General features: G+C 52.1%; 1 protein-coding gene across 1 annotated transcript in view; it reads right to left on the minus strand.

Annotated features, from left to right (window-relative positions):
* FGF12 (fibroblast growth factor 12) overlaps positions 1–8,896 on the minus strand; it is a 244,174-nt gene extending 235,278 nt beyond the window's left edge. The window contains exons 1-2 of the mRNA XM_075938276.1: positions 8,778–8,896; positions 8,540–8,691 (exon numbers count right to left, since the gene is read on the minus strand). Of these exons, the coding sequence (XP_075794391.1) occupies positions 8,540–8,552 (13 nt within the window). The 5' untranslated portion in view covers positions 8,553–8,691; positions 8,778–8,896. The remainder of the gene's footprint in view (positions 1–8,539; positions 8,692–8,777) is intronic.
* Positions 8,897–19,869: the final 10,973 nt, after the last annotated feature.

Here is a 19,869-nt window from a genome sequence, read left to right on the forward strand (position 1 = left end):
AGGTTAAAGCGACTGGGACTTTTCAGTTTAGAAAAGAGGAGACTGAGGGGGGATATGATAGAGGTCTATAAAATCATGCGTGGTGTGGAGAGGGCTGATAAAGAAAAGTTATTTATTAGTTCCCTAAATAGAAGAACTAGAGGACACCAAATGAAATTAATGGGAAGCAGGTTTAAAACTAATAAAAGGAAGTTCTTCTTCACACAGCGTGTAGTCAACCTGTGGAACTCCTTGCCAGAGGAGGCGGTGAAGGCTAGGACTATAATAGAGTTTAAAGAGAAGCTAGATAATTTCATGGAGGTTAGGTCCATAAAAGGCTATTAGCCAGGGGATAAAATGGTGTCCCTGGCCTTTGTTTGTCAGAGGCTGGAGCAGGATGGCAGGAGACAAATCGCTTGATCATTGTCTTCGGTCCACCCTCTCTGGGGCACCTGGTGTTGGCCACTGTCGGCAGACAGGATACTGGGCTAGATTGACCTTTGGTCTGACCCAGTACTGCCGTTCTTATGTTCTTAAATGGAGTAACACGTTTTCACAGCATAGTCCTGGTGTGTGCCCTGTATTTCATGTAATACTTTTAGGAACTATTACTGAAAGATTAGTTAAGTTTTCTAATCAATGAAGCAGCCTCCTTCCCCTCAAGACAAGACAGCTGTCTCCAAACACCAGCTCTCAGGGCCCCACATGAATAAACAATGAAGCACTCAGAGGCTGTCTTTGAGGGTGTTTGGCTGGCAGTAGCTTATCCAAGTGCTGAATCTAATAAATGATTGATCATTGAAACCACCCTCCCATATCCATTCTTTGTTTTCTGTACAGTCCAGAGCTGGAGTCCAGCTACAGAATCCAGATCCACATTTTGAATGCCCCCAGATCCGGGGGAGGTTCCTATTGGAGAGCCAGGCGTGGTAAGGTGTGCCTCTATAAAAGGGTCTATTTGAAAAATTCAATGCGGAGTTCAGGCCACAAATCTTTGCAAGCCCTGAGGGGCCCATGCTCCAGAACAAACCAAGCGCTCATCAACATGGACTCTGAAATTCGGGACCAAAAGTCCACATTGGACCGAGTAGGGAAGGGTCCTCATCCATGGTCCACATTGGCCCATTCTTTCCTGAGAGCCTTCACTCTTGCCGGTCTCTTCTGGAGACCACAGAGCCTCCAAGTAGAGTGACTTTGGCATTAATAATACATCCACAATGACAGGGAAGCACAAAGATTTTCTCTTATTCCTTTGGTCAATAAAATATCCTGTACTTTTGACTGTTCTTCATAAATCTGCTGCGTAGCATCAGCCAGCCGATTCACTTCATCGCCCAAAGACAGAGGGGTAATAAAAACACATCTAGCACAAAGGTCTGAGCAAGGGCAGGGACAGGGTTGGGTGAAAGGCAGAGGAATGCGATTTTTGATGGGAAGAATCACAGGTCCCCTGTTAGATATGGATACACCCCGTCAGCAATCAAGAAAAAACCCAACTGCAAGATATTAAAGACAAGGCAAAGAAATGTAGTCTCTAGCGTGGACTCTACCACCAGCACAGCTCAACCATGCATGCTGCACGATCATCCCTATGCAGCGCAGCCCACAGCCTCGCCGGGCCCCAGGGCAAGGCGGGAAGACCGTGGGCCACACCCCAGGAGGGGCGGAGCCTTGAGCAATAGGGGAGGGGCTGGTGTGAGGCAGCCCTCAGCACAGTGCAGCTGGCAGCGATATATGGGGCAGTAGTGGTGGCAGCTGGAAACCCTTTTGTATCATTGAGCCCCGGGGCAGTTATCTCCTTCGTTCCCCTCCCCCCCTCGGCCTGCTCCTAAGTCTCCTCACTCAGCTGAGTGAGAAGCCATCACCCCCGCCACCGAATTCCTACTGTACCATCAAGACTCAGCAGATACACAGTTTAATTCAACCTGAAGAAAAAGCTGTAGCCTCCCGTATGTGGGTGGGTGTTTTAAACCAATAGCGATCTGGCATTTTACACCTCAATGAGTACACCGGGGGCAAAGGTCGTATCGGCAGGATTACCTCAACACCAGGCCAGGGAGGGGAAACCCAGAGAATTAGTGTAATGGCTACTCTATGGGAGGCAATACAACAAAGTACATAGAAAACATAAACATGAAATGAATACACGGATACTGGCAGAGAAGAGTAAACTCCAGTTTCCCTCATAGAATCATAGAACCGTAGAACTAGAAGGAACCTCATGAGGTCATCAAGTCCAGTCCCCTGCCCTCCCGGCAGGACCAAGCACTGTCTAGACCATCCCTGACAGGTGTCTGTCCAATCTACTCTTAAATATCTCCAGTGACGGAGATTCCACAACCTCCCTCGGCAATTTATTCCAGCGTTTCACCACCCTGACAGGTAGGAAATTTTTCCTAATGTCCAACCTCAACCTCCCTCATATAACAGCAACATTATGCATTCAAATCTCTACATTCAGATCAGTGAAAATATGAATTATCATGTTCATCAGGAAAATTGTTATTGTCAAACTGCCTTTTACCATGCTAAAGGATATCCAGTGATAGATAGATAGATAGATAGATAGATAGATAGATAGATAGATAGATAGATAGATAGATAGATAGATAGATAGATAGATAGATAGATAGATAGATAGATAGATAGATAGATAGAGGGGGTGTGTGGGGATAGATAGATAGATAGATAGATAGATAGATAGATAGATAGATAGATAGATAGATAGATAGATAGATAGAGGGGGTGGGTGGGGATAGATAGATAGAGGGGATGTGTGGAGATAGATAGATAGATAGATAGATAGATAGACAGACAGACAGACAGACAGACAGACAGGGTGTATGGGAATGGCTAGATAGATGGCTAGATAGGGTGTATGGGGATAGATGGCTAGATAGGGTGTGTGGGGATAGATGGCTAGATAGGGTGTGTGGGGATAGATGGCTAGATAGGGTGTATGGGGATAGATGGCTAGATAGGGTGTGTGGGGATAAATGGCTCGATAGGGTGTATGGGGATAGATGGCTAGATAGGGTGTATGGGGATAGATGGCTAGATAGAGAGAGAGAGAGATAGGAGTTGCCCATGCTTTCATCAGTCCTTTTACAGATAACAGCACACAAAATCTCCTTTTAATATTTCTAGCTCTGTAAGGGAATACATTATGCATTAAAATAGCACATTCATTATGTTCCATGGCTAGACATAAATTAATATGTAAGGACCCGACCCCAACATTCCCTGAAGTCTACATGTAAGCCATGTGCTTCCCAAGCCGGGGAGGAATGTGCCTGCATTTCCCAGTTGCAGTGGTGGCTGCTATGGGGCGGAGTGTCTTTGACCAGAGAGGAGAAAGTGTCATTGGAAGGAGGGGTCTAACACAATGGTGGGGGAGGAGAGTTAGGCTCTGGAGGGGGGACATCCAACCTTGTGGCTATCTCTGTCTCCACACCGGAACCAGCTCCTCTGGTTACCCGCCTGCCGGCCATGCCACGGCCAGCTCCTCCAGTCACCAGCTGGGAGCGAGCATCGGACAATGCCGGGTCTCTCTGGCCCTTCTGAGGCAGACGCTCCCGCACAGGATGGTCAAATGGACGGCTAGAAAAGGACTAACGGAGTCACCTTGGGACAAAGGCACTGGGGACTCAGAACGACCAGCACCGCGCTCGCTGCGCCCTGCTCGGTGGCTTACGGGACCTGTCCCACGTGAAACCCACGGCCTTGTAATGTCAGCCCAGCCAGCCATTCCGCGTGGTCTGCCCGTAGGGTTACCAGCACTATGCCGGTAGGACCCGTAGCTCAGCTGCTCTTCCAGGCCTGGTCTAGAATCATGGCGTTTAAGTCCAGATGGGCCCACCAGGTCATCCAGACGGGTCTCCTCTCTTGTGCAGCCCCACCCGCACGCTAAACCCAGCCATCCGAGCCAGGCCCAACTCCCACAGCCCTCAGGAGACTGGACCACGACTTGCCACGGGCAAGGTTCAGCCCCGGGGCGGGCAGGGAAGCGGTGAGGGGAGACGCCCCAATGATCCCGACAAGTGACTCTCGCCACACGCTGAGGAGGAAGGGGAGGGAGCCCCAAGGTCGCTCCCGGCTGCTCTGGGGGAAAGTCCTACCCGGCCGCACCAATGGCCGTGAGTTAGCCCCTGTGTGTGGGAGCCCGGCCTGAGGGAGAGTCTGTGTCACCCCAGGGCCCCGGGCTGCCCCGGCCGGTGTCTCCAGCCCTCGCGCTTCAGTGGAAGTTGAGTTTTAAAGGAGCTTAGAGACAGAAGGCGTAAACCCAGGCGAGCCCGAGGGCTGCCGCGCCCTGCCCTCCCCGTCGCACTCACCCCCCTTCCTACCACGGTGCTCAGACATTCCCAAAAGCAGGGCAAGGCACCGAACGCCAGTGACAATGGTGTGTCTGCGCTGGGATTGGATGGGGGAGGGGGCCTGATTGGCGGAAAAGGCACTTTCCGGTCAGCCAAAATGATTTGTGAATTCGGGCTGATTCGGCAACTAGCGTGGGCATGGGGGGAAGGGGCGTGTTTCATTCAAGTCAGCTTTGTGTTGACATTTTCAGAACGAAACATTTCAATATTTCACTTTGGCAAGAAAAAACAGTGACCTTTATTTCTGACGAGAAAAAAAATTACCCTAAACAGACCTGCTTGGGGATTTCATTTCAATCGGGGAAAAACAGAAAATGTTCCATTTGGGGGTCAGCCTGCCATGATTCCCCACCGCCCTTTTTCTCAGATTTTTCACACAGGCCATTGCCCTGACTAGTCAGCTATTCACTCAGCGCTAACCAGAGCGGAGCCCTTTGCACTTAACCTCTCCGTGCGACTGAATCGAACTTTGCAACGCCCCCCCGAGGCCCCAAGCCACCCGGCGAGGGTAACCGCGGGTCAGAGGAGTCGGTCCAGTATCCCCTTTCCCGACGTGGAGGTCTAAGGAACCGCTTGCTTTGAACTGGTGTGGGGAGGTCCCAAGCATGCTGGGAAAGCAGGGCCACGGATGAGCACGCCAAACTCCAGACACGCAAGCCTAATGCTGTTGGCCTGAGCGATGTGCCCCAAATCTCCTGGCAGACTTGCAGCACCAAGGTGAGAGCATCCTGCTGTCCCACGCCCAGAGAACAGCCCCCTTCAAGAAAGCAGCCAGGTCCTTGTCCCATGCCCCAGAACAGGCTCCGCCCCCAGCCCCATCTCCACAACCGGGGCAGAAACCGGAGCTACTGTGGCGTGACCGTGAATTTCCATGGCCCCATTCTTCCAGCACGGCCGTGTGCGTAGCCATAATGCCAGCCTCCCCAGGACTACACAGCGCCGAGCGGCTGCTGCCCATGCTCCCCCGGACCGGCGGGCCCCGATTCGCATAGAACAGTTAGTGTCCCCAGTGCCGTCTGCTATCTGCGTGCAAAGCAAGGCCAGCAGTGCCAGAACCGTGTTTGCGGTGGCTTGGCCAGCCTGCCCTGTGCTGCTCAGGGCAAGGAATACGCCCTTTACAGGGCTACCGAGCACGTACTAGCCAGGGGCAGCAGTGCACTTGGGCCTGGTCCTAGGGGCTGCTCACAGAGAGCTCAGGACGGTTCAAAGAGAGGGCCAGGATGGCACCAAACCGCTCTCCTTCCCCTGGCCCTGGGCTTGGCGCCCCTGCAGGCAGCCAGGGGCCAGCAGGGTGCAGGGCATGTCTGGATGCCCCCCCTTCCCATGGCTGTGCCCATTGTGCTGGCACTGCGGGGCCCTGCACTCGCCGGCCAGGAGCAGGACCGTTGGCTTTCTGGCCGCAGAGCAGCCCCGGGGGCTGCTCCGAGCACTTCCAGGTCCTGGCAGATTTCAGGCAGCGGCAAAGCGCAGGGCCATCTGTTCCCGGGGCATCATTAGAGGCCACATCCAGAGACGTGCCAAGGCCCGGGGTCCCAAATCCAGGCTGCACGGCAGGAGACTTCACTCGGCTCTCCTGGGGCAGCTGAGTTGGGGGATTGGGCAGGCGGTTCTCTGCCCCCCTCGTTCTAATCCCGGGTTATTCTGCAGGGTGAGTGTAACGGGCAGGGCTGGCCCACAACAGTTTGGCACCTGAGGCGGGGAGCTCAAATGGCGCCCCGGTGCCCCCTCGTGTGGGCCAAAACTTGGAAAGGTCTCAATTCTGCCTCCTTCCTGTTCTACTCCTCTCATGGCTGCTCTGCTACCTACCCCAATAAAGGAGAACTAACGGCAGCAGACACGATTTTCTACACTCTGGGTCCTAGTGGTGCTCTCCCCCCCCCCATCTGTCACCTGAGGTGGCCACCTCAGTTCACCTCATGGTAAGGCGGCCCTGGTAATGCGCCCAGCGCGTGTTGGAATGCCTGCTCTCTACAGCCACCATGGGCAGGGGAGATGGAACGGTTTCAGGGAACAGACGGCATCAAAAAGGCACCCTCTTTGGGGGGACACGAGCCGCGATCTATGACCGCCACACACAGGACGTTGCAGGTGGAGGTTTGCTTGCTAATGGAAAACCAAACGTAAACAAGTCACCCGCTCGGCAGCTCTGCTGAACGGGCACGAGGGCCGGGCACAAGGAGTCCAGATGCGGAGGAGTCTGGGGTGGGGTGGAGATCCGCTCTGGGGGCGATCCTGCGCCATGCCTTGCCACTGACAGGCGCACAAGGCTCTTTCCCGGGTTCGAGAGAGCAGGATCCGGCCCCGACACTGACCCGAGCCCCAGCTGCTTTGGACAGTCCCCACCAAGACACCGAGGTTCCTTTTCCCTTAAGCTCCTCTCTGCTTTGGATTGGCCACTTCTACAGGGACAATTTCTGGGGGGAGGGAGGGGTGACTCTGCCCAGGCGGCCCATGACAGAGGGAATTAAACCGAGAGAGCCTCGTTTGCCCCAGCGCTGGAGATGCTAGTACGAGGAACCTGCTGCCAGCTGGCTACAGAAACACTTGCTGTCCCATCTGACCCCTTCGCGGGCGCCAGAGGCCCCTGGGCCTGTGATGCAAGACAGCCCGTCTTGCAAAGGTGCAAGCACAAGAAACCGTGGCCAGACGGCCCCCCGCCAGGTGGCTCTCTGTTCCACAAAGCCCCGGGGTGGCCGTGGGCAGGTCTGCACCTGAATGGGGCTCTGTAGCCCTGGGTCAGGCGGGGCTGTCACTGCAGCACAAGGAAGGGGCACCCTGCTGAGCAAGCATTTCCTTTCCACACATACACCCCCACCCGGTCTGCGAGTCCATCAGCAATTCTACAGCCTCCCCCCCCCGGTCTGTGGTCGCAGTGCCTGGCAACGCAGGGAAGGGATCGTATTTCAGGCACAGGCTTTTCATTCTCCCACCCAGCACGCAGACAAACAGCGCGCACCGAGACACAAGGGCCACGCATCAGTCAATCACAGAAATAATACGGCAGGTCCGAAATGGAGGCTGCTGGACTTCGGTGAGGGCCAAACCAACCAGACCTTTGCAGATTATTATTATTATTATTATTATTTTTTACACACCACACTCAGCTCTGCTCAAACCCTGTGAATTCCACTGCTCCCTGCTCCCAGGTAATGGCATTTTGTAGGACACGCTGCCTCTCTGGGACTGAAATAGCTGCTTGCCTTAAGCAGCATATGAGCCGACAGTTCCACCCAGGAGAGCTCCAGCCCCGACTGACAAGACCATTATAAAAATAAAACTGGCTTTTAAATATAGCTAGCTCAGATCCGGGTGGTGCATGGAGCACTGTATTATACAGGGCTGCCTCGTTTCCCCTGACTTAATGCACTCCGTAGTCTTGCTCCTGTCGCATGGGGAGCAATGAAGGCAGTTGTGGAGCTGTGTTATAGAGGGGAATGCAGGCAGGGTTAAACCGGAATGCAATCCAGCCTTTGTATTAGCTAGAGGGACGTGCCCGCCCATTATTTCATTAGTAATCGGTATTAGCGATGGAGAGTCCATGTACCAGTTGCTTGTACGTGTGGGATCTCTGTGCAGTGACACAGGCATGGGTGTGTGTGTGTGTGTGTGTACGGATGGGGAGGGATGCACGCCTGGTGTGAATGAATGATGCTGGGTTACATCTAAGGGGGATGCACCGTAGCTAGCTAAGCGTTAGTGACACCTCGGTTCCAGGCGGAGCGGGTTCACTAGGACATGCATTGCATTTCTCCCAACCTCGCCGCCTGGCAGGAGCCGCTCCGTTTGCAGCAGGGGGAGGACACGGTGCTTGTCTCCACCTAGGAGACCGGAGGGGTTTGGGATAGATCAGGTGGAATTCTCACCCACTTTCGGCTCCTGGAACAGCTGCCTGACAACGCACCCCAGGCCAGCCCCGACTTCTTATGCAAACCCTCAGCCTTCAGGCAACAAACCACCAGCTCCCTCTGCCTCAGTGGGAAAAACACCCTCCTCCTCCCCTCCGCAGCCTGCTGCACAGAACGCAGGGGCAGCTGCCCAGGGATCTCCTGTCCCGATTCCACCCCCTGCCGCTGCTGCCAGGCACACTGCCCACCCCGGCGGGCCTAGCACAACGCACAGCCCCCCGGCACTGCAGTCTTTTCGGGCTCCACCGCCCGGGGCGCCCAGCCCGCCCCCAAGACACCTACCTTTGCCTTCCATTGCAGAGCCGCAGGAAGTTTAAGCCAAGTTGCAAGAAGCCGGGCTCCGTCGGGGGTGGCCGCTCCAGCAGCGAGCCAGGCCAGCTGGGGGAAGCCGCCTCCTCGCCTCCTTTCAGGGCAGGGTGACTTCCACCTCGCAGCTGCAAGCAAGCGGCACAAGAGACTGATGCAGCAGGCGAGCCCCGCTGCGGAGCCCGGCGGCGCAGGGGCGGGGCGGGGGGGTTACCTGGCCGGGGCGCCGCGCGGCGGAGCTGTCCTGCCGGCCGGTGCTGCAGGTGCGAGTGTCACATCAGCCCACCGGGCTGCGCACGGCGGATTTGCATGGGCGCCAGCGCGCATGCCCGCACGCCCCCTGGCGGCCCAGGCGGCCGCCGCTCAGCCCCGAGGGCTCCCTGCCGGAGCGCTGGGGCGCGGCTCCGCGCAAAGCCCGGACTGGACGAGCGCCCGGAGCGGAGCGCGTGGGGCGCCAGGCTGCTGCCCGTGGCCAGGGGGCCCGGTTAGTCCGGTGCAGCACAGACCACAAGGAGCCTGGGGGCACCTGAAAGCGGGGGCCGGACCGTTTTTTAGCCGGGGGCCACTGACCCGCAGAAAAATCAGTCGGGGGGGCGCACACAAGTGAGCAGTTAAAAAAAAAAAAAAACCACCCCAAGCTGATGTGGCTCCTGCCTGAATCCTACAACTCCCCTCCCACGCCGGAGCCCAGGGGGGCCAGACAAGCAGGTTTGGTGCGCTCCAGACCCTTGGTGGAGCAGCAAGGGGGCTGCAGCCCCAGCATGGGCTCCCCGATGCTGGCGGGCAGCCCTGAGCCTTGGGGCTGGATCCAGGCAAGCAAGGGCCGGGTCCAGCCCCCCGGCCTGAGGTTCCCCACCCATGCGGCATAAAGGCTACTAACAGATATATTTGGGCTTCAGCTTTTGTAGGGTAAAAATCAATTCGTCAGATGCATTCGGAGAAAATTCCATAATGAACTGACATGAGGGGGAATTGCATCATAAACCAGTTAGGTCTGGAAGGTGCTGCTGGACTCCCTGCTGGTTATGTCTAGTCAGCATTTGCAGTTTCTCGGGTTCAGATCCCTCAGACTGCTACTGTGTCAGTTCACCTGGGGAGCCCCAAAAACCAGCCCACACCCCATGGCCGCCTCTCCCCACTGCCCAGCAAACAGCAGATGCCAGAGTGGTCTTGGATTATCCAGTGCCACACAGACAGCCACTACGGATCGGCGTGAGTCAGCGTGCAGGAACGGTTAAGAGTGGCATGCAGAAAGTATCGGATGCACGTGTGCAAGGTAGGGTCCCTGTATGGAAACATCAACATGCACAATCCTGGCTTGTTTTCAACGTGCAATGTGGGTATGGGGGTGCAATTTTGTACATGGCTTGTTTCTGAAACCTGGCCCAGCACACTCATTGATGATAAGCCCAGAAATGACCATGAGGATCCCCCAATCCGGCCCCCTGCGGGGCACAGGTATTGCAAAGTATTTCACCAGCAATTCCTGGAGCCAGTCTATAACTGCTGGTTGAGCCAGAACAGATCCACCCAGTCATGACTGGAAGCTTCCCAGAGAGTCCAGCGCCGCTCTAGACAAGCTCGTCTGACGGTGAACTACCACCCCTGTTAAAACCTAAAACCTTCTCTCTAGCCTGACTGTATCTAACGTCAGCATCCAACCCCTGAATCTTCTCCCGCATTGTCTGTTAAACCAGGAGCCCCCCACCACTGCCAGCAGTGGTCTCCTGATGGAGATGCTTGTAGGTGGTATCATGTCCCCTCCGCCTTCTCTTGGACCCATGGAAGAGATTTCGATCCCTCCTTTTCTCGCCCCGAAGGGCTTTCCGAGCCTTGACTCTCTCTCGGAACTTTTTGCTGAACCCTTTCCAATTCTTCAACATTTTCTCTTGGCACGTGGCCATTGGAACTGGATGTAATAGTCTGGTAATGAGCTCACTCGCGCTGCACAGAGAAGCAATACCGCTGGGGCCCTGACTGACTTGCCAGAGCCCTGGGCAAGGTGGGGCTAGTGGCTCCGTGCCCCAGAAAGGGCAGAGCCTTGGATGGAAGGGGTAGGGCTGCACAGTCTGGAGTGTGCTGTGCCAGCCCCTCCTCCCCTCCGGATGGCAACCCCCAGAGCCATCCAGAGCACTCCACACAACACTCCAGCAGCAACTGGGGCTCTGACTGACCCCGAGCTCCAGGCCCTTTTGAATCACCAGACCCTGGGGCAGTTGCCCCCTTGCCCCCCCCCGACCTGAATACCACCCCCCTTGCTGCCATCGTAGGGCCCCTGCTTTTACTAGACATTCATCCAAGGAGCATGTTTGCCCTTTAGCTACAGCATTGCACTGGGTGCACCCAGGGGAGCCTGTGGCCAAGGGCTGGGGGGTAGGGGGTAGGGCAGCTCCATGCTCCTGCAAGGGGTGGAGCCTGGGGAGGAAGGGGCGGGGCCAGAAACAGGCAGCCCTTAGTGCCACCTGAAAATGGTGCAGCCTCCCAGCCTTCAGAGCCACGTGAGGCATGTGGCACAGCATAGTATGCCAGCAGCAATTTAAAGACCCAGAGCTCCGGCCACAGCAGCTGGGAACACTGGCCCCCTTTGAATCACCAGGCCCCGGGGCAATTGTTCCCTTTGTCTCCCTCCCCTCTGTCCATGGTGCACACATTCAGTTCGTTATCTGCCCTGACCCGAAGCCCTTTACAGAGTCACAACTTTCCAGGAAACAGCCCCTCATCCGACAGTCCTTCCTTCTAGCTGCACAACCTTCGACTGGGCTAGTAACTGTCGTGGTGTTTGAGCGAACTCGGCTAGCCATGGGAACCAGATAATTCTTTAGAACTGACCTGTGCTTAGCGACGGTTACCACCCCACCTATTTGTGTGTGGCCAGCACACGAACTTTACCAGCAGTCACCGTAACTCCATCCAAGAACAGATCCCACCGGATGAGGCCGACCCACTTCAAATTACTTTTTCAGCTCTACCAGGTTTTATCCATTGACTACGTTCTACCTTGAGTTTGTAGAGTGCTAATTGTTGAGATTAGATTGTGTGGTATTGAGCCAAATGCATTACATAACATCAGAATGGCCATACTGGGTCAGACCAATAGTCCATCCAGCCCAGTGTCCTGTCTGCCGACAGTGGCAATACCAGATGCCCAGAGAGAGGGATCACAACAGGTAGTCCTCACACGATCCCTCTCCTGTCAGCCATTTCCAGACAAACAGAGGCTAGGGACACCATTCCTACCCATCCTGGCTAATAGCTATTGATGGACCTAACCTCCATGAATCTAGCTAGCTCTTTTTTGAACCCTGTTAAAGTCCTGGCCTTCACCACATCCTCTGGCAAGGAGTTCCACAGGTTGACAATGTGCTGAGTGAAGAAAAACTTCCTTGTGTTTGTTTTAAACCTGCTGCCTATTAATTTCATTTGGTGACCCCTAGTTCTTATATTGTGGGAATAAGTAAATATCTTTTTCTTATTCACTTTTTCTACACCAGTCATAATTTTATAAAGATGTCTATCATATCCCCTCTTAGTCTTCTCATTTCTAAGCTGAAAAGTCCAAGTCTTTTTAATTACAGGAGTTTAACATATGTTATGTTGACACCGCTACAACAAAATACGTGCTTTCACCAAAAAGTTGTATCAAGTCTGTTTCCTTTAATTGTTTACTCATTGACTTCATATCACCTTTTCCATGATTTTGCCCAGGATCAATGTCAGGATAACCGGCCTACAGTACTCTGGATCATCCTGTTCACCTTTGAAATATTGAGTCAATAGCTTCTTTTTTACTCTGGATAGTTCCTATGGTTCCAAAATTTGATTAAAAAAAAAATCACATCAACAGCTCTGAAATCTCCTTATTACAGGTAAGTGGGAAATGGTTTCTCTATCCCCAAAAAATTGTCTCTAGCTATTGAAAAATTTTCCTGGCCCAAATAGCAACAGTCAAAACCTCAAACAAGCTCAGGAACTGAAAATCCAAAACATTTTCTTGTCAAATCAATCAAAATGTTTTGGTTCAGTAATTACAAAAAAAACAGTGTGATTTTGGTCTCTTTTTTTTAATTAGCCTTATTTTCAGTCAACAGGCACTACAACCATTGAATACAACTCAAAACCCCCAACATTTTAATTTTGAAAATGTTGAAATGGGATCTTTTTGTTAATTTCAGTACTTATTTTACTAATCATTTTTGGAGTCTGGAGATTTGCTCACATTGACCCTGTTTCATGAACAAATTCAGCTTCAACAAATCAACATTTGGGGGGCAAACCGCCCCCAAACCTCTGCATTTTTGGATCCCTTATTTTCAGGCTAAAAAAACCAACAACCTCTTGATCATTTCTAGACGGCAGTCCATTCTTTTAAAATTCTTAGGTTCAAGTTATTCAGTCATGCAGATTTAAAAATATTTAAGTTCAGGAATAGCTGTTTTTCATCTTCCCTAGTTACCTTTATTTGCAATGATACTTAGCACTCCAAAGCTATGATAATGGAGGGTCATTGATGTACCATGGCAAATAAATAATTGGGTATGTTATACTGTCAAAATAGTATATACTGATAGTAAATGAACATTAATCTACACTTGGAAAATAAGGACTCAGTTCAGGAAAGCATCTGATCATATGCTTAAGTCTCACTGATTTAGAGTGAAGCATCTGCTTACATGCTTTTCCAAACTGGACTTAAATGAACTGAATATAGATTTGGTCTTGAAATCTGATCCCTATGAGAAGGGCTGTTCTGAACCCTGAATGGGTATGATAGATCTCTACACAGGAGTGTAAACAGCTGGAGTGTGGATTCTCAACTGGCATACATTGTTATGGAGCTAGAACCATTGACGCCGTCTGAGGCTCTGCACATCACACGGTATTACTGATCTTTGCACTGTAACGATCTTGACTCACATTCTTCCTCCTTTGCAACCGTCAGCCACTCACAGCGAGGCTCAGCTACTCTCTTCTGCAACGTCTGAACACTCCATGTTTTGTCCTGTTTGTATTTCATATTTATTATTCTTCCCATGCGCGTTCCAGTACATGGCAAAGGGAGATTTAGTGTAGCCATTCCTAGCTGTTGGCTTTCGGGTGTGTTGCCAAATATTTTTAACTAGAAGATTTGCCCCGCATTGGTCAGGTCCTTAACTGAAACAGTTTTTGTTTTTCTTCATTTAAATCATTGCTTTGGGATGGGGATGGGGATGGGGATGGGGATGGGGAGGAGGGGTTCAGGATGCATGCTGCCCCAGGGAGAAAGGACAACCCCTAGCCCTCTCTCACCGCAGCAGCATGGGGACAGATGAGAAGCACCTGTCCATGGCTGCTACAGAGGACACAGCTGTGGGAGGGGTGGATGTCCCTCGGGAGGGGAACAGACAGACACACAAACAGACAAGCGCTCTGAAATACATAGTAGGAGATAGCTGTCCCTTTCTTCACCTCTGCTCCCTACTGGCCCAATAGGATATAGCTATCCCAGTCACCATCTCTGGGCCCTTGCTGCCATTCTACAGTATAATTCCCTCCTACCAGACCCCTCCCTTTCCATTGTATGAAAAACAATCGAATTCCAGGCACATCCCATTGTCCTGGCACGACCAAACCATCACCTTAAAGTTATAAGAGGAAGCTGCCTATCAAATTTGGTGGTCCTAATGCTTACCATTTAGGGGGAGTTCTTGAACAAATGAACTCATGGATGGACAGACAGATGCCATGGATTTATTTTGAAAGGGCAAACTTCAGTCATTTCCCACGCCATTCTGTTGCACAATTTAGGCCTAGATCCTGCAAAGATTTTACACACACTTTAAATCGTCCTGTTCAGCCAGTTTTAATGGAAACAGCGCGTCTGTAACACCTACTGTTCACTCTGCTGCGTGAGCTAAATGCCAGCTGGCTCTCAGCTAACGCAGTAGAGGAACTCCTTCTCTCTCTGGTCCCGCTAGATGGGACAGTGAACCACACCCAGGAAGTGTGCTGCTTACACATAAAGCTAAGCAGATCCATACATCTGTACTGAGCCAAAAACATAAGAACTGCAACACCGGAAAGAAAAACTCCAAATTATTCACAAAAGTCCAGAACCAAATGATAAAGTTACAACTGGTGCAAACAAAGCATGTCAAGACAAAAAATGGCATTGTCTTTTATTTGATTCTATTGTTCTATATTTAGTTTGAGTATAGATACATTCCTTAGAAGGAGCGCCTCTCTTTAACTCTAAGCACATTTTCAATACAGTTGTACTCACTGTACTCATGTGCTCACTGAAAGGCGAAGTATCCTGGACAATTTGACACAATGGGAAGGCCTGGTGGGTATGGGCCCAAACTGCTGGAATCGGGTGTGTTGAAAGCTCATCTCTTTCATCAGCAGATGTCAGCCCAATAAAAGATACAACTTCTCACCTTGTCTCTTCCACTTCAGTAAGCATCTATATTGCTTGGTTTTGTCAGAAACTTAGAATCTTTTATTCTCAGGTGGCCTGGAAAGGATCAAGTGGGATTATGCCCTACCTGGCTCCTTGATAAAGCACAACGAAAACCTCAAGGGCTTCTCCTGCCTGTTGTTTACCTTACAAACATGTAGATTCATGGAGAATACCAAGTTTGGTCTTGCATTTGGCTGGAGATCTCCTTGGAGGACCTAGAGATTGGATTGGTTCTCTCAGCCCTCAAGCGAAGAGAAGACAGACTTGACCCTTTAACTACTGAGTATTTCTTTCATCTTGGTTACGTTGCTTTTATTTGCCTCTTTGTGTCTATTTTTGTTTTCTTTTTCTACATGACAAATGTAGGTCTGCTCTGTTCTGGTTGTGGGAAGTATCTGTGGTTGACTGACGAATTAAGTGTGGGATTGTGACATCAGAGATGTCAGGTACGGAAAACATGGTTGTTCGAGACTGAAAAATGAGTGTGTTTGCAATTGTCTTCTTACGCCTCGGCCCAGATTCGATGGGCATTTCTCTGCTCTGTAACCCTGGCTCTGATGCCTCCGCTGGCCCCCTGTCTACACAGGACCTGGCCTAACCAACCCCCAGATCTGAACCCATCCACATCGCTGGGCATGTTCCGCTCCAGGCTGGAACTAGGGGCTAGGCACAAACCCTGAGCTGGCCTGGAGGCCAAGCGAAAGCCTGATGGGCCGGCTCTGCTGTCTCTCACAGGGTGCTCCGTGGGGCAGGAAGCCTGGGGTCTGTTTGACGGACGCGGCGCAGAGGCTGGACTTCGGCAGAGGTGTTCCTGGACTAACTCAGTCCCCCTGCAGGCAAAGGTGACACTCCCCCTGGGAGCAGAGTTTGGCCAACACCAAGGGCTTTGGCGAATTCCACCCTTGGGCGCCAGAGCATTTGGTCTGCGGCAGCCTAGCAAAGGGCAGCCAACCCAGCCGACTTCTCGAAGGCAGAGAAAAGCAGAACTGGGGCCCAGCCCCACACAGGTCTCTGTGGATGGTACCTAGCAGCATGGGCCCCACTCAGGCCTGAGTAGTCGCCAGTTACTGGGAACAGGGTGTTGAGCCCAGTAGTGGAAGGGGGGAGACCCAACTGTGTCAGACAACTAGGAAGCAGCAAGTGGGCAGGGGACAGAGTGAGCACTTGATACGGGGAACGCTTGGACACCGCACCTGCTCTTCAGAGCCAAAATATTCTGCAGCTTAGGGAGGAAAGAGGCCTGCTCCATGCTGGAAGGGAAGGCTGAATAACATCCGCAACTCCAGCTATGCTAATTGTGTAGCTGGAGTTGACGTGTTTTTAAATCCCCATCCACGCAGTAGGAGGTCAATGGGAGTAAACGCTCCCATCGGCGTCCCTTACTCCTTGCAAGGAGCAGAAGTACCAGCACTGATGGGGACACCCTCTGAGTTCGATTTAGCAGGTCTTCATTAGACCTGCTAAATCAAACCGTGGCGGCATCGATCTTCCCTGTAGTGTAGACGTGCCCCTGTAGAGAAGCTTCTGATTAGGAAGAGAAAATAAATGACCAACTCAAAACACCAAACGGAACAGCCAGCTGACGCCACACTCTTATCTGCTATGAACAATGGCTAGGAGCGGAGCAATCCCTATTCAGAACCAGGGTGATTTACAAGGACCAGAGAGAGCCCCAACCTTTGCACCAAGGGCATAATCAATTCCATTAACACAGCTCACAAGGAAACAGCGTCCAGGTCAATGTTAATGCTAGGGACCAAAGGAGCATCACAGAACAAAAATATCCGTAGGGCGCAATTCAGCAAAAACCAGAACCAGGAAGTCTGGGCGGGGAGGGAACCTTGGAGTAAGGAGCCGGGCGGGGAGGGAACCCGAACTGGGTCTCGTGCGAACTTGAATGCCAATGGACGTTTGTGGACGTTTGTTTGTGGACGTTTATACAAAGACAATTCTGTTTAAGAGAATAAAATCAGCAGCAGCTGTAGAGGGAGGGCCGGTGTTTCCTCTGCCGACTGGGCCACAGGACATGCTCACCAGAGGTTGTCTGGTGCGACCTTTCACCCTAGGCGTAGGCAGAACTTGGCTTGGGACCCTCCGCATCCAGCGGATGCTTTGGCAGGTGGTTTCCCAGAATAGCTGGACACTCCGCCCCTCGGCTCACTCCCGCTAATGCTTGTGAGGCTGGAAGAGAGCAGTGCATTAGCGAACCACTTACGGCTCGGGCCAAGCCCATTAGAGGCCAGGGGAACCTGTCCAACACCATTAATGGCAGCTGGATCAGACTCGGAAGGCCTGGCCCTGCACAGTTTGGATATAGCCTTCCAAGTGCTGAGTACCCCCATCTCTCACTGAAGCCAGTGGGAATCGAGGGGCGGAGTGCTTTCCTGGATTGATCCCCAAGTCCTGCGGGATCCATCACACACTTGTACCTAATCACAGTGCAGTGCCCAGCTTTATGGTGCTCGATGCGATTCCATTATACAATCATGGCAGGTGTGGAAAAAGTGAATAAGGAAAAGCTATTTTACTTGTTCCCACAATATAAGAACTAGGGGTCACCAAATGAAATAAATAGGCAGCAGGTTTCAAACAAACCAAAGGAAGTTTTCCTTCACTCAGAGCACAGTCAACCTGTGGAACTCCTTGCCAGAGGATGTGGTGAAGGCCAGGACTTTAACGGGGTTCAAAAAAGAGCTAGATAAATTCATGGAGGTTAGGTCCATCAATACTTATTAGCCAGGATGGGTAGGAATGGTGTCCCCAGCCTCCGTTTGCCTGGAAATGGGTTACAGGAGAGGGATCGCATGAGGATTACCTGTTGTGATCCTTCCCTTCAGGGCACCTGGCATTGGCCACTGTTGAGGGACAGGACGCTGGGCTGGATGGGCCTTTGTTCTGACCCAGTCTGGCCGCTCTGATGTCCTTACGCTCCGTGTGTGCGCTTCCTCGGAGATGCGGGTGGCGAGACGCATCCTGGCAAGCAGAAGTCAGAGAGGTTTCTGCAGACGAGATGCAAGCTGGATGTACGCAAATGACAGGGCTCACCTACGGCAACAACAAATACTCTCCCCACTCAAAGGCCAAGTCCCAGGGCAGCCAACTCATCCTTAAATCCCGTTTTGTCTCTGCCCTGTGACCAAGCCCTGTGAGTTCCTCACTCCTTCAGACACGCTGCTTCTGCTGGTAGTGCCGGGGGACGGCTGCAGATTGACATCCCAGCGCCCCCACCCCAAGGTGCCCCTCAATCTGGAGCTGGCGGGGCTGGTCAGAGAGGAAAAAGGGGAGCTCAGATTTCAAGGGTGGCCGGAGGGAGCCTGGCTTTTCAGTGAGACTGCCAGCCAGCGTCTGTGTCAGTTTCACAGGGCCATCAGCTGGGAACGGCTGCGCGTCACGGCTGAGCCCGAGTCAATTACAGGTAATGACGTGGAAGTGAAAGGCTCCGTATCCCAACTCCAGAGTCTGGAGCCTGCTGCACTCTGCTCCGCGCGGCCTGCAGCACCGTCTGAAAGGTCACCTGCCAGATACGAGTAAGTGCCACAAAGCCCACAGGTGGAACCAGCTGTTCTCAGTAACACTGTGGCTCCAGCGCACTGGGCTCAGGCCAGGGTCCCAGCGTCTAAGGCTCAGAGGGAAGGAGGCTCCGTGTGTGAACTCAGGCTGGCTTTGCCCTCTCAGCAGGGAGCCTGTGCCAGCCGGAAATCCTAGGCACACAGAATACAAAGTGTCCCATGCTCACTTTACAGATCGTTCAGATTGCAAATATTTGCAGGGTAAAAAAAAAAAAAAGAAAGAAAAGACATGGTATTGCTCAATTCCCCTCATCCCGGAGCTATAGCTGAATCTCTATAGTGGAAACATTGAACTGACAAATGTAGAATTGGGTACAAAAAATAATTGCTTCAAAAATAAACCCCGTAAAACCACACTCGGTGCCGCTTGTTCAGCCAATCGCTCAGACACACAAGTTCGTTTACATATGCCGGTGATAATGCTGCCAGCGTGTTGGGTACAGATTCACCGAAAGGGAGAGCAGGTGTTCGCAGGCACTGTTGTAATTGGCATCTCAAAATATTTACCTGCCAGATGTGCTCAATTCATGTATCCCTTCATGCTTCAACCGCCATTCCAGAGGACATGCCTCCAGGCTGGCGATGGACCCTGCTCAATAACAACCTGAAGCCGTGCAGAACAACACATTCTCGTTTTCATCTTCTGAGGCCATGACTCCACTTGCCAGAGGATCGACACTCTGGTGATCGGTCCTCCAGGGTTCGCTTGAGTGGATCCAGTAAAGACCCACTAAATTGAACACTGATGGTACCCCCATCGGTGCCAGCACGCCTCACTCTCACAAAGAGCAAGGAAAGTCGATGGCCGAGTTTTTCCCATCGACTTCCTCCTGTGGGGCCACCCCAGAAAACTGGTGCAAGGTATGTTGACTCCAACTACACAATTCACATAGATGGAGTTGTGTATCTTGAATCATTTCTCTCCACTAGTGTAGCCCTGGCCCCAGTCAGATGCCAACAATAGAAGTTCAGGGTTTTTTGGTAGTCTGGGATCCGTGGTTTCCACATTAGAGTGTTGCTCTTTTCAGACATCTGAAAGCATGCGCTGTACTCGTCCCTTTCAGATTTTGGACAGCACTTCAGGTTCTTAAAGCTTGGGTGACGTGCCATCGCTTCCTTTAGAACTCTCACAATGGTCCCTTCTTTATGTTCTGTCAGATCTGCAGGGAAACTGTTCCTAAAAAGAACACCTTGTTCTGGGTCATCATCCCAAACTGCTAGAACATGAACTATATGGCCGAATGTGGGTAAAACAGAGCTGGAGATATAGAATTCTCCCCCATAGAGTTCAGTCACCA

Source organism: Pelodiscus sinensis, chromosome 10 (assembly GCF_049634645.1).
Source record: "Pelodiscus sinensis isolate JC-2024 chromosome 10, ASM4963464v1, whole genome shotgun sequence".
Classification (NCBI taxonomy): Eukaryota; Metazoa; Chordata; order Testudines; family Trionychidae; genus Pelodiscus; species Pelodiscus sinensis.